General features: G+C 45.7%; 1 protein-coding gene across 8 annotated transcripts in view; it reads left to right on the top strand.

The window, feature by feature from the left end:
- Positions 1–12882, top strand: part of RREB1 (ras responsive element binding protein 1) — a 141285-nt gene that overhangs the window by 94119 nt on the left and 34284 nt on the right. For all 8 annotated transcript variants that reach the window (XM_054164388.1, XM_054164383.1, XM_054164384.1 and 5 more), the window contains 2 exons: positions 1841–1985; positions 3196–3335. In XM_054164388.1, coding sequence (XP_054020363.1) covers positions 1841–1985; positions 3196–3335 — 285 coding nt within the window. The remainder of the gene's footprint in view (positions 1–1840; positions 1986–3195; positions 3336–12882) is intronic.

Here is a 12882-nt window from a genome sequence, read left to right as displayed (position 1 = left end):
TGTGCCAAGATGCCATTAACACGGTCTCCTTTGTGCTGCTTTTAAGTCAGTCACATGGACAAAGGGCAGCTCTCTGCTTCACTTCTAGGTATTAGAAGCAAACATTTCCTTTGCATGCAGGAGCATTAAGTTTGATCTTTTTTCAACAGCAGGGTAGATGTGAAGTGAGGCTAAAGGCCTTTCAGAAGAGCAATTTTGCAACTTGAGATTTGAGTGCTCAGAAGCAGCAGCACAGGAGCAGCAGATTCCATCTAGAGCTAGCCAGTTGTCTTCCTCACTTTGCAAATACCAAACCCCCAAAACCAGGCAGGTCAGACAGAGAGATACTGATGAGATTGCTTCCTGAGCTGTTTTGTCCTTTTTCAGTGCTGTTGTGACACTAAATGGTTGTTCTCCTGAGGAAGTATGTTTGTGAATGTGCTTTTGCAATGAGAAGCTCAACAGTGTGACCAGATAGGTCTTAGTTTCAGAGTTGCAGTTAAAATTCAGTATTGGGGTGCATCAGTGTGTTAAGGATGAGAAGAGGATCTTCTTAATGATAATCCATATCTAAAGGTCAGGGTTCAAAGAGATTGGGCCAGACTCTTCATTTGTGCCCAGTGTTAGGATAAAGGAGTAACGGGCACAAACTGGAACACAGAAGATTCCACTTCAACATGAGGAATACATTCTTTGCTGTGAGGGTGCACTGGACCAGGCTGCCCAGAGAGGTTGTGGAGTCTCCTTCTCTAGAGAGATTCCAAACCCACCCGAACATTGCAATCCTGGGCAACCTGCTCTGGGTGACCCTGCTTAGCAGGGAGGTTGGACTAGATGATGTTCAGAGGTCCCTCCCAACTCCCACTGCACTGAGATTCTGTGGAACAAATGTATTTAAGAAGTGTTACTCTGACATCAGCAAATACAAATCCATGTGCAGTACTGGCTGACTATAGAAGGAGAGGCAACTTCAGATGGGATGTTTGTTTCACACAGAGAGAAGTGGATGTTAAGCTGTAGCCTTTTTACTTAACTGCACAGCCACAAGTTGGGGTTGTTCAGCTTGCAGAAGAGAAGGCCCTGGAGAGACCATCTTGTAGCTTTTCAGTACTGAAAGAGGCCAATGAGAAAGATGGGGACAGACTCTTAGTAGGGCCTGTTGTGACAGGACAATGGGTGATAGTTTGAAACTAAAAGGGAGATTCAAACCAGATAGGTGGAAGAAAAGTTTTACACTGAGGCTGGTGAGGCACTGGCCCAGGTTGTCCAGAGAGGTGGTACATGTCCCGTCTTCAAACATTCCAGGTCAGGTTGGACAAGGTTCTGAGCAACCTGCTCCAGTTGCAGATGTCCTTGGTGACTGCAGGGCCTTGGACTAGATGACCTTTGAAGGTCCTTTCCAACCTAAATCTTTCAATGATTTTATGATAAGGCTGATGGGCCAGGCATGTATGTTACTGGGGAAGGGGAGGCTAGAGGGGAGACCTTCTAGCTCTCTACAACTGCCTGAAAGGAAGTTAGAGTCAGGTGGGGCTGGGTCCGTTCTCCCAAGTAATAAGTGACAGGACAAGTTAAAACAGCCTTGGTTTGTGCCAGGGTCAGTTTTGATGGGACATTTGGAACAATTTCTTCCCCCAAAAGGTTGTCAATCACTCCTGGTGCTGAGTGGCATGGTTTAGTGGTGACCTGGCTGTGCTGGCTTAACAGTTGGACTTGATAATCTTAGAGGTCTCTTCTGATCAAAACCATTCTATGATTCTGTGAAGAGCAAAACCTTAGAAATTAGGTTGACATTAAAATGTTTGCAGACGTTCTGCCCCGATTTGCCTGCTGACAGTGTCTTCTTCCCCCTTCTGCTCAGGCACATGAAGATTCATGAGAAGGATCCAAACAGCACTGCGAATACAACTCCCCCGTCCCCACTGAAGCGCAGGCGATTATCTTCAAAACGGAAATTCAGTCACGATGCTGAGATGGACAGAGAGGAGAGGACACCTGCAAAAAAGGTTCTTAAGGGGCACAAAGTGAAATATGTTCCTGGCTACCTCTTAAACTTCAGCTGTTGAGTTCAGGCAGTCAGCAGAGAGATGTGAAGATACGTTCCTGTTACAGACCTGTATACGAGGCCGTGTTTTTCCCGTGTAGCCAACTCTGGTGACTGAGATGGAAAATTAATCTCTCCAACATTAAAAATTCATTTCTGACTTCTGAGATAAAAAAAATAATTCAATCCTTTGGGTTCTTTATTGTTTAAAACTTTGGGCTTGCTTATGATTTATATTATTAGACAATTGATGTTGGATGACAAGATGATGAACTATTCTTTTGCTGCTGCAGATTTTCCCCTCGTTTGGGGTTTTCTTCTCCAAAAAATCTCTCCTACAGCAGGCTGATTTCAACTTTTAAAATAATAGCATTTCCTTTCAGAAGCAGCAGCAGCAGTTCAGGTCTGGTTTTGTCTTGATCTGAGAGAGGAAAACTAAAATCTCTAGTACATTTCTCTTTCATGGTAGCATAATCCTGTATCATTTGAGTTGCAAGAGCAACCAGAAGATATTTATTTGAAGGCTAGACATTTCCATTAGGGTTTTATTTAGGACATGTTTGAGTACATTTCAGGCATTTATACAAAATACATGGTGGCTGCCAAACTGAACTCAACCCTTTCCATATCCTGTCTCCAAATGCAAGCTAGTAGCAGTTCCATTTAGCTCTGTATCCCTTGTTTGGTGCATGCTTTCCCCCCTGTAATCAGAAGAGGCCTGTAGAAAGCACACAGAAGTTCATTGCTTTGCCCTGGACCACTTGAGTTAGCAGTTGGCAGTATCTCAGTGGCATAAATAATTTAGGCTGACAGCTCGTCTGGCTTTCTGAAAGGGGAGGAATGCTGGTTCAGTGGTAGTAGATAAACATATGGGCCTATGAGTTGTTCAGATGGCAGTTTCTCATTAGAGCTGTTGGATACGTGACTTCACCACACACTTTATCTCCTGCTGAGCCTCCTTTGCTGTCGTGCCTGCTCTCACTCACACACAGAGGCTCTGTCACTTACCCTCTCTCTCATTTGTCTCTGACATGAATCATTTCTAGTCTCCTGCAGCAAAGTTGCAGATGGAACATGCTATGTCTTTGTTAAGAAGGTTTCAAATGGATTAAGTGTTTGGTTTGTTGCTTCAAATTTGATCTAGCGAGGTCTTTTTTACCCTCTCTCTGTAGGTTGTTGAAGATGGTCACTCCGGTGAAGGGGATAAGAGGGCTGAAAAGGAAGTTTATCATTGTCCAGTGTGTTTCAAAGAGTTTTTTTGCAAGTATGGGCTGGAGTCCCACATGGAGGCACATCCAGATAATTCACTGAGGTAAGAAATAGTCCCCAGTGTTTATGGTCATGACATAGCCCGAGGGAGCCTGCTGGACCAGGGGAGTAGCCACTCGACTCCCTGCACTCTTAACTACTTTGTGGTTTTGAACAGGTTTCTAAATGTTCCTGCCTCATCTTGTGTCACCAGGGTGCCGTAAGGCTCAATTGTATTCGTTTTTAATTTTAAATCAATTTTAAAAGATTCAATTTAAAACTTAAAATACATTTTAAAAGATCAAACCCATCACTGTTGTTACATAAAACTGTAAAATGCCAACATAATTCTTAGCAAGTTAAACATGCTTAAAATGTGGAGCAAAACTTGAGTTTTCTGGTACAAACCTATAAGATGATTCTGCCTGAGGAGAAGAAGGCAGCTGGGTATAAAGGTTTTGTCTGTTGTGGGAGTGAGTGAAGGCAGATGAGCTTCTTCCATAAAATGTGTTGTGCTTTTCTGACTGTTGAGGTTAGGGAATGGTTTGGATTTGGGCATAAATCAGCTTCTCTTACTAGGGCAGAATTAGTTATTAATTGTTTGGCTGGTATTTGAGCAATGTGTTTGGCGTTGAGTGCACCCTCAGCAGGTGTGCCGAGGACACCAAGCTGTGCGGTGCAGCAGACACGCCAGAGGGAAGGAATGCCATCCAGAGGGACCTTGACAGGCTGGAGAGGTAGGCCCATGACAACTTCATGAGGTTCAACAGGACCAAGTGCAGGGTCCTGCATCTGGGTCAGGGCAATCCTAAGCACAGATATAGGCTGGGCAATGAGTGGCTTGAGAGCAGCCCTGAAGAAAAGGACTTGGGGCTGCTGATGTATGCGAAGCTCAATATGAGACACCAGTGAACACTTGCAGCCCAGAAAGCCAACACTATCCTGGGCTGCATCAAGAGAAGCATAGCCAGCAGGTCAAGGGAGGTGATTCTCCCCCTCTACTCCACTCTGGTGAGACCCCACCTGGAGTACTGCATCCACTTCTGGAGCCCCTGTTACAGGAAGGATCTGGACGTTCAGGAGCATGTCCAGAGAAGAGCCATGAGGATGACCAGAGGGTTGGAGTACAGAGACAGACTGAGATAGTTTGGGTTATTCAGTCTAGAGAAGAGAAGGCTCTGACGAGACCTTATTGTGGCCTTCCAGTATCTGAAGGGGGCCTACAAGAAATCTGGTCAGGGACTTTTTAGGATGTTGGGTAGTGATAGGACTAGGGGGAATGGAACAAAACTAGAAGTTCAGGCTGGATGTTAGGAAGAAGTCCTGGCCCATGAGGGTGGTGAGCGATGGGAACAGGTTGCCCAGGGAGGTGGTAAAAGCTCCATCCCTGGAAGTTTTTAAGGCCAGGCTGGATGTGGCTCTGAGCAACCTGATCTAGTGTGAGGTGTCCCTGCCCATGGCAGGGGGGTTGGAACTGGGTGATCTTTGAGGCCCCTTCCAACCCTGACAATTCTGGGATTCTGTGTAGTTGCCTCTGAGACTCCTGATACTCTTTTTCATTCTGTTTTTTACCATAGAAAAATCTAGAGCCACGTGATCCACAAAGAGTTAAATATGTGAAAAGATATTCCAGGTCTACTTTAAACATGTAGAAAAGCTGCTGTTTTAGAGAAGGAAATTGTTCTCTTGCAGAAGCTTTGGCAGTATTTTAAGTTTATTTTGGGATGTTGAACTCTAATGATCTTTTTGGAAGGGTGCAGAATTCAGCATCAAGAGTGTCAACACTTTCTCCTGAATACAGCTTCTTAGCAGAATGGCATGGAGCAGAGTCAGCCCAATCTGTTAAATGGGATTCATTCTCTTGAATTTACCAATCTTTTCAAATCAGAAAACCTCAGCTAATGCAAGCAAGCAAAAACAATACAAAATGAAACAAAAATGCATTGTAAGTGCTGTAATTATTGGGGAAAAGATTTGGGAAGCTCTGTCTTAAACTCAGTCCAGCAGGTAGTAGTTAATTAATTGGAGTTTGCTGCTTCTGAAGTAAATTAAGTACATTTTCATTCTAGGGCAAAACTGAAACAGTTGCTCTCTGGCAAGAGCTCTGCAACCCCCTGAAAGGGAGTCTGAGATAATTTTGCCATACACTTTAGAGAAAGTGGGCAAGCTTATCCTGACATTAGAACCATGGAATCTAAATTTAGACTGGAAAAGACTTTTAAGATCATTGAGTCCAATCTTTAAGATCATTGAGTCCAACCATTAACTCAGCATGGCTAGGTCACCACTAAACCATGTCACTCCGCACCACGTCTACGTGGCTTTTGAATCACTCCAGGGATGGAGACTCCACCGCCTCCCTCAGCAGCCTGTTCCAGGGCTTGACAAATGTGGGGGGGGGAAGAAATTTTACCTGATATCTAGCCTAAACCTCACCTGGGCAACTTCAGGCTGTTTCTCATCATCCTGCCACTTGCTACTTGGAAGAACAGTCCAACCCTCACTTGGCTCCGGCCTTCTTTCAGGTAGTTGTAGAGAACACTCCAGCACCTCAGTGTTTCTCCTGTAGTGAGGGGCCCAAAATTCAACCCAATATTTGAGGAGCAGCCTCACCAGTGCCAAGTACAGGAGGATGGTTGTTGCCCTAATCCTGCTGGCCAGGATGCTGTTGGCCTTCTTGGCCACCTAGGCATACACTGGCTCACAGTCTGTCTATCAACACCTGCAGGTCCTCTTCTTCTGGGCAGCTTTCCAGCTACTCTTCCCCAAGTCCAAAGCATTGCAGGGGATTTTTGTCTCATTTTGAAGCTTCTGTGAAAACACAAACTCTTTTCAAATTCTGTGCCATGGACCTGATTGGAGAGGTGGATTCTCTTGTTTTGAGTGATAAAGAAAAGATAAGAGAGTATCTGGTATCTGAGTTTCTGACTTCTAGCATGGCAGCTCTGCAGTCTGCTTTGACAAGGCTGGAAGGCACACCGGCCACGCAAACATCCTGTTCCAGTTCATGCAGCTCTTTCTCTAGGATTAGGAGACTCATTTCTGGTAATATCCTCCTGAATGGGATTTTGCTGCCCTTGATTGTGCTGAACAGCAAAGCCTGAAATGTGTCCCCAAATCAAAGCCGTGATTGTCAAGCTCTGAGGGCATGAGCTAAGGGGTGGTGCCAGGATGCTGGTCTTTATGGACTTGTCTAGACGATGGTAAGGGGGTTGTGGTCAAATACTTGCTTCAGCACTTTAACACATCAGTGCAGATAGGACAGGAAAAGGAAGCTGTGGTTCTCCCTGGTCTGCTAATAAATGCCATTTGTGCTGGCTACCTGGTTTAAAACACAGATTTGTCCCCAGCTAGAGAAGTCAAATGACACTGTCTGCTTGTCTCAGCCTGGCAGAAAATCCTCTGGTAAGCAGAGCAGTCTGGACAGCTTTTATCCCAAAGGAAATGAGTTAAAATCCTTGACAGACAGCAGCTGTAATCCTCTGGTTCCTAAGGTTCTGCAAGACTGTAGGATTCAACAGGATACCCTGACAGTTCACGTGGTTGAAATGGTTCCTCTTGCTGAGGCTTAGGGGTGGGGTTTTGAGTGAAAAAGACGAAAGATAGATATTATTTTGCAGGAGTATCAGAGCAGAAGGCACACGTGTATGAGGGCGTGCATGGCAGGGGAGCAAACTGCAAAGTCCCAGAACACATTCCTCAAGTCCTGGTGTTTCCTTATCAGAAAAGACAAGGAGGAAGAACTCTCCTTACAGTTCAAACAAAAAAAGCATAGCATCTGTGTCAGGACCAAAGGGCAGGGAGCAGAGCACCCTCAGTCTCTTTTTATTGCCACTATTGTACAAGTAGAGTCACTTGATCAGGACTTCTGTGAGATGGGTATCAGATGTTGTGCATCCCAGAGCCAGATGTGCTGGGCCTGGCAGTCGCTTTGGAGCCCCGCCCAGACTGTTTAGACATGACTAAAAATAAACGATGCTCTGTCTGCCTAGCCATACCTTTCTTGACCTTTAAAGGCCATCTAGTCCAACACCCCTTCAGTCAGCAGAGACATCTGCAACTAGAGAAGGTTGCTCAGTGCCCCAGAACCTGGACTGGAATGTTTACAGGGATGGGGCATCCACCACCTCTCTGGGCAACCTGGGCCAGTTTCTCACCAGTCTTGATGTAAAAAATTTCTTACTTGGACTAGATGAGAGTCTAGATCTCCCATCTCTCATTTTAAAACCATCACCCCTTGTCCTGCCACAACAGGGCCTGCTAAAAGAATCTGTTCCCATCTTTCTTATTGGCCCCTTTAAGTACTGAAAAGTCACAGTAAGGTCTCCCTGAAGTCTTCTCCTGAAAAACCCAAACTCTCTCAGCCTGCTCTCACAACAGAGTGATTCCAATCCTCAGGTCATTTTTGTAGCCCACTCTAGCCCTGCCCCCCATATCCCATCTGTGCTGAGGACTCCAGAGCTGGACCCAGCACTACAGGTAGGGTCTGAACAGAACAGAGCAGAGGGGCAAAATCCCCTCCCTCCACCATTCTATTGGGGATACAGCCCAGGACACAGTTGGCTTCTGGGCTGTGAGTGCATGTTGTTGGTTCATATCCAGCTTTTTGCTCACCAGTATCCCCAAGTTCTTTTCTGCAGGCTGCTATCGATCCCTTCACACACGCTTCCATCCCGCCCCCCACCACCTCCCCAAGCCTGGACTGATAATGGGGGTTGCCCATACCAATGTGCAGGAACCCGCATTTGTCCTTGTTGAACCTCATACAATTCACATGGTCCCACTTCTCCAGCTTGTTCAGGTCCCTCTGGATGGCATCCCCAGAAGCAGCAAAGTGCTGGGGTAGGCAACAGCTTATGTCTGGTTTCCTTGTGGTCCTTTAATCCTGCCATTGTCGAGCTGTTGTGTGAATACAGCCTCTTGCCCCGAGTTTGTCTGCCCTTGACCTCCTCTGCAAAGAAAAGGTAAGGCTGTCTTGCAGCCCTGGGATCAGTGTGTGAGCAGCTAATTTACAGGGTGGGCCATTACTCTTCCAGCTGCTGTCAAATGAACAACTTGAAATCGAAGGGTTAGCTGTTCAAAGTCAGATGAAAAGGCATCCAGCATTGTCTTCCCCGGGGCTGCTTTTTTCATGTAAAGCCCCGAGGAGGGGGGAGCACCTCATTGTTTACTCGTAGCAGAATAAACAATACTTAATCCCTTGATTGTGTGAGAGGAGCTCCCGCTTGGGCAGAGTATCTCTTGATTATGTAAAATCCCAAATCATGCATCTTTGTCTCCTAATTACGGTAAGAACTGCCCTGCACTCGGGAGCAATAATAGAGCCTTTTGTCCTGCTGACAATGGGCTGTGCCACTGCATCTCCTCCGTAGCATTACCCGCCCCCCCGGTCAATCTCTGTCCTTTTGAAGCTCTGGGACCTGTCCCCTAATTAGTGCCATGAGCTGGTCCACCCAGGGAGGTTGTCTGCAGTCGCCTTCAGTAGTGGGAGGTGGCCTAGGGGTGTGTTGTGACCCCCTTGACCTCTCTACCTGGATTATTTGAAGAAGAGGGCAATTTCCCTGCAGGACACCATCTCTTTTGGTGGGTTTGCATCTGATTGTTGATTTAATTAGCAGAGCACTGACATGCTGTTTGGCAAACTAAAAACCACACTGAGAAGAGGAACTTCTCTGGAAGCTTTGGTGGCAGAGGGTTGCTGTCAAACATGGGAATGTGCTTATAAAGCTCACTTGACAGACAGCTTGGAGCAGCATCAGCAGCAGCACAAGCAAAGATCTGAGAATTTCCTCTGGAGAAGGCTCTTGAGGATCCTTGGAGCACCTCTCCTATGAAGACAGGCTGAGAGAGTTGGAGTCGTTCAGCCTGGAGAAGAGAAAGCCCCAAGGATACCTTAGAGCAGACTTGTATTACTTGAAAAGGGCCTACAGAATAGCTGGAGAGGGACTTTTTACAAAGGCATGGAGTGACAGAATGAGGGGTAATGGCTTCAGTCTGTGGGGTCCTTGACTTAAGTTAAACATTAGAAAGAAATTCTTCCCCATGAGGGTGGTGAGGTGCTAGAACAGGTTGCCCAGAGAAGTTGTGGAGGCTCCAGTCCTGGAATTGTTCAGTGCCAGGTTGTATAGGGCCTTGAGCAACCCAGTCTAGTGGGAGGTGTCTCTGCCCATGGCAGGGGAGTTGGAACTAGATGATCTGTAAGGTCCCTTCCAAACCAAACCATTCTATGATTCTCCTCCAGGATGCTTTTTACAGTACTCTCAGAACCAACAGCTTAATTGTAACTTCCTCACAACACCAAGAAGACATTTACAGTGCCTCTCATCCCTGTGCATCTTCCCGAGGAGAGGGGTAGGGAGGTGGTGATAGTGTTGCAGTTACCTCCTTTCTTAGACATGTGTTTCAACATCAGTTCTCAGCAAGGATAGTTGTGCAATCTGAATATGGTAAAGGCCTGCATCTTAGTGGGTGTTATGGGGATTTTATGATCTTGTTTGGTTCAGCATGGCATTGCCTTCAGTTACAGGATTTGGTTTTGCTATCTTTTTATAGAAGACAGGAAATAAGTAGCCATTGCAGAGTGTGGAAGACACTGTCTCAGCCACTGAGCTTCCCTGCTGACCAGAACCAGTAGATTCCTGTTGCCATGAATGGATTCAGGGTAGATTAAGTTTTTTGATCTTTTGCAGAGGATGTCCAAACACTGATATAATATATTAAGCTTTGGAACTTGCCAAATCCCAGGCATATTTTTACAAGGACAGCAAAAGCAACCCTCTTGCCCCAGGGTAACGTGCTTCTGTAGAACTTACAAGCAAAGAAAACCAAAAGCCATTCACAGTCTTACCTTGTTTTTCAAAATGGCCTTCCTGAATTTTGCTGAAATGTGTCTTGAACAGCTACTGTTCTTCAGGGCAGTTCTGCAGATCAGGTTTGGGGAGATAAAAGACCAAGACAAGTTAAAGTGCACAGAGATTATTTCAAACATTAGCATCAGTATAAAAGACTAGTGCAAGGCTAAGTTGTACAGGATGCACAAGAAAACAAAAATCACCAGGAGAAAACCCTTAAGTTTCATTCCTGTTTTTCTCAGTGCCTACTTAAGCAACTTAAGGAATTAGCTTTCTGCCTTTACTCTCTTTATATAGCAGGGACTAATCCTGATGACTTCATTTTTCTGAAGCACATAGCATTCTGTACATGGTCAGCCTTTTGTGGGAAGAGGGTGTAGTGACAGTGCAAACTTGCAGGAGTGAACATGTTTGAAACCCAAATGCTTGTGAGACAGAACTATGGGGAGAGGAAGTTTTTTCCCACTAGTTGTAACTACTAACTACTGGTAGCAACTTGAAGTGTGAATGACAAGTAGTCTTCATGGAGCATGATGAAATTTCATCCTCCTTTCCCATCTCTGTCAGAACTATGTGCAGAGATGAGCCTCTCTCCTTGCTAGAACCAAAATATGAACCGTTGTGCTCTTCTAGTGCAGATTAACAATTCTCAGGTGGTGATATCATAGAGTCATAGAATTGTTTTGGTTGGAAAAGACCTTTGAGATTATTGAGTTCAACCATTATCTAACACCACCAAGTCTGGTGCTAAACCATGTCTCTCTGCACCACATCTCTGTGTCTTTTAAACACCTCCATGGATGGGGATTCAACCACCTCCTTGAGCAGTCTGTTCTGGGGTTTGAGACTCCTTTCCATGAAGAAGTTTCTTTGAATATGCAACCTGAACCTCCCCTGGTGCAACTTGAGTCTGTTTCTTCTTTCACTTGTTACTTGGGAGAAGAGAGTAACACCTACCTGAATCCAGCCTTCTTTCAGGTAGCTGCAGAGAGCAAGAGGGTCTCCCCTCAGCCTCTTTTTCTCCAAGCTAAACCATCACAGTTCCCTCAGCCTCTCCTCACAAGACCTGTTCTCCAGACCCTTCACCAGCTTTGTTGCCCCTCTCTGGACACACTCCAGCACCTCAGTGTCCTTCTTGGAGTGAGAGGCCCAAAACTGAGCCCAGCATTTGAGGTGTGGCCTCACCAGTGCAGAATGCAGGAGAAAATCACTTTCCTGGTCCTGCTGGCCACACTATTCCTGATACAGATCAGGATGCTGTTGGCTATTGGATGTTCTTGGTCACCTGGGCACATGCTGGCTCCTATTCAGCTGGCTGTCAATCAACACCCCCAGGTCTTTCTCTATTGGACAGCTTTCCAGACACTTGTCTCCCAACCTGGAGCATTTCAGGGGTTTATTGTGACCCAAGTTCAGTGTCCTACATGGTTTTTGGATAGCAAGAGAGATCGAGAGCACTCCATCACAGATTATTCATGGACATCCTTGACCTTTGGATTTGGCACCCCTTTGCCTCTGCTACCTCCCATTTTAGACATGGATTGAGTTTGTACCAGCAAGGGTAGTTTAGGTAGGAACTGCTGTTAGGGTTACTGAGTACTAAGAATCAATGCTACAAGACTTGTTAGAGCCAAGGATGGAGGCACAAAGGTCCGTTGTGTGGTGTTGCTGACTTGACTGACTTTCCTGCTCTGCTCTGCAAGCTGCTTGCTGATAGGAACTAGGAATCTCATCCTGATCTCTGCTGGCAGCATTTTCAACACAGGAGTAATTGCATGAGCTAGCTGGTGATGATGAATTCCAGCTCTGGTAAATGCTAGGACCAAAAGTATGCTGTGGTACAATGTAACTGTTGATGCTGATAAGGCAAAGGGTACAAGCGAGCCTGTGAATGCATCCTTTTACTGAGCAAAGGGAGAAGGACAATCAGTAAGTTGAGCATCTGTCTCTGTGCTGGCTTGCAAAATCAGACCAGAATTGCATTTGAAGTGCTTTCTGAAGAAAAAAACATGGGAAACATCTGAAGAGCAGTGCCAAGCCCAGCGCTTGCCCAGAAGTGGTCACTTCACATCAGGGAGCTCATTGTGAAAGGAGATGGGGAATCTGGAGCAGCTGGGTAAAAAATACCAGTGAGTGAATGGACCCAGGGGGTGAGGCTCTCACTTGAAGCTGTGTGGTGTGTCGCATGCTGGTGATTATCTGAGCTCAGCTGCAACAATAGATAGTGGGTAAAATACAAAGGTAGCTGCAGAAGGAAGCTGCTTCTTGTAAAAGAGAGTAAGAGGAGGGAAAGAGGGCTGAGCCAAAAGAGGTTGTTAGTGTGCCTGCCTGATCCTGATTGCCAGGGTTTGTTTCTGTGCAGGCTCTTTCTGAGCACTGCCTGTTGCTCATTGTGTTAGCAGTGATGTCTGCATGCTGAACATGGCTTACCTGTGAGCCTAGGGAAGGGTAAGGGTGTCCTGTCCTGTCCACCTATTTGTGAGCCCTGTTGTCACCAGTGGGTGGTTCTAGGTTAGGCAAGCATCTGTAAATGTGTTGCTTGTTATGTACTTGTGAAAAGTGGTGCTGCTTTTTAATCACATTAGACACATTTAGTTTTTTACTTCTTGCCATTAACTTTAAAACTACACAAGTACTTTACTTCCTTAGTTGGAAGGAAGCAGGAAGAGCTTTCATTTTCTCACCCCTAAAGAACAGTAGAATGTCCACTTGAGTTTGTGTGCACAAATAATGACTTTTATTCAGAATGCTGTACAGCTG

This window comes from Dryobates pubescens, chromosome 9 (assembly GCF_014839835.1).
Source record: "Dryobates pubescens isolate bDryPub1 chromosome 9, bDryPub1.pri, whole genome shotgun sequence".
In the NCBI taxonomy this organism is placed as follows: domain Eukaryota; kingdom Metazoa; phylum Chordata; class Aves; order Piciformes; family Picidae; genus Dryobates; species Dryobates pubescens.
The sequence above is the reverse complement of the archived record's forward strand: the minus strand, read 5'-3'. Positions and strand labels throughout refer to the sequence as shown.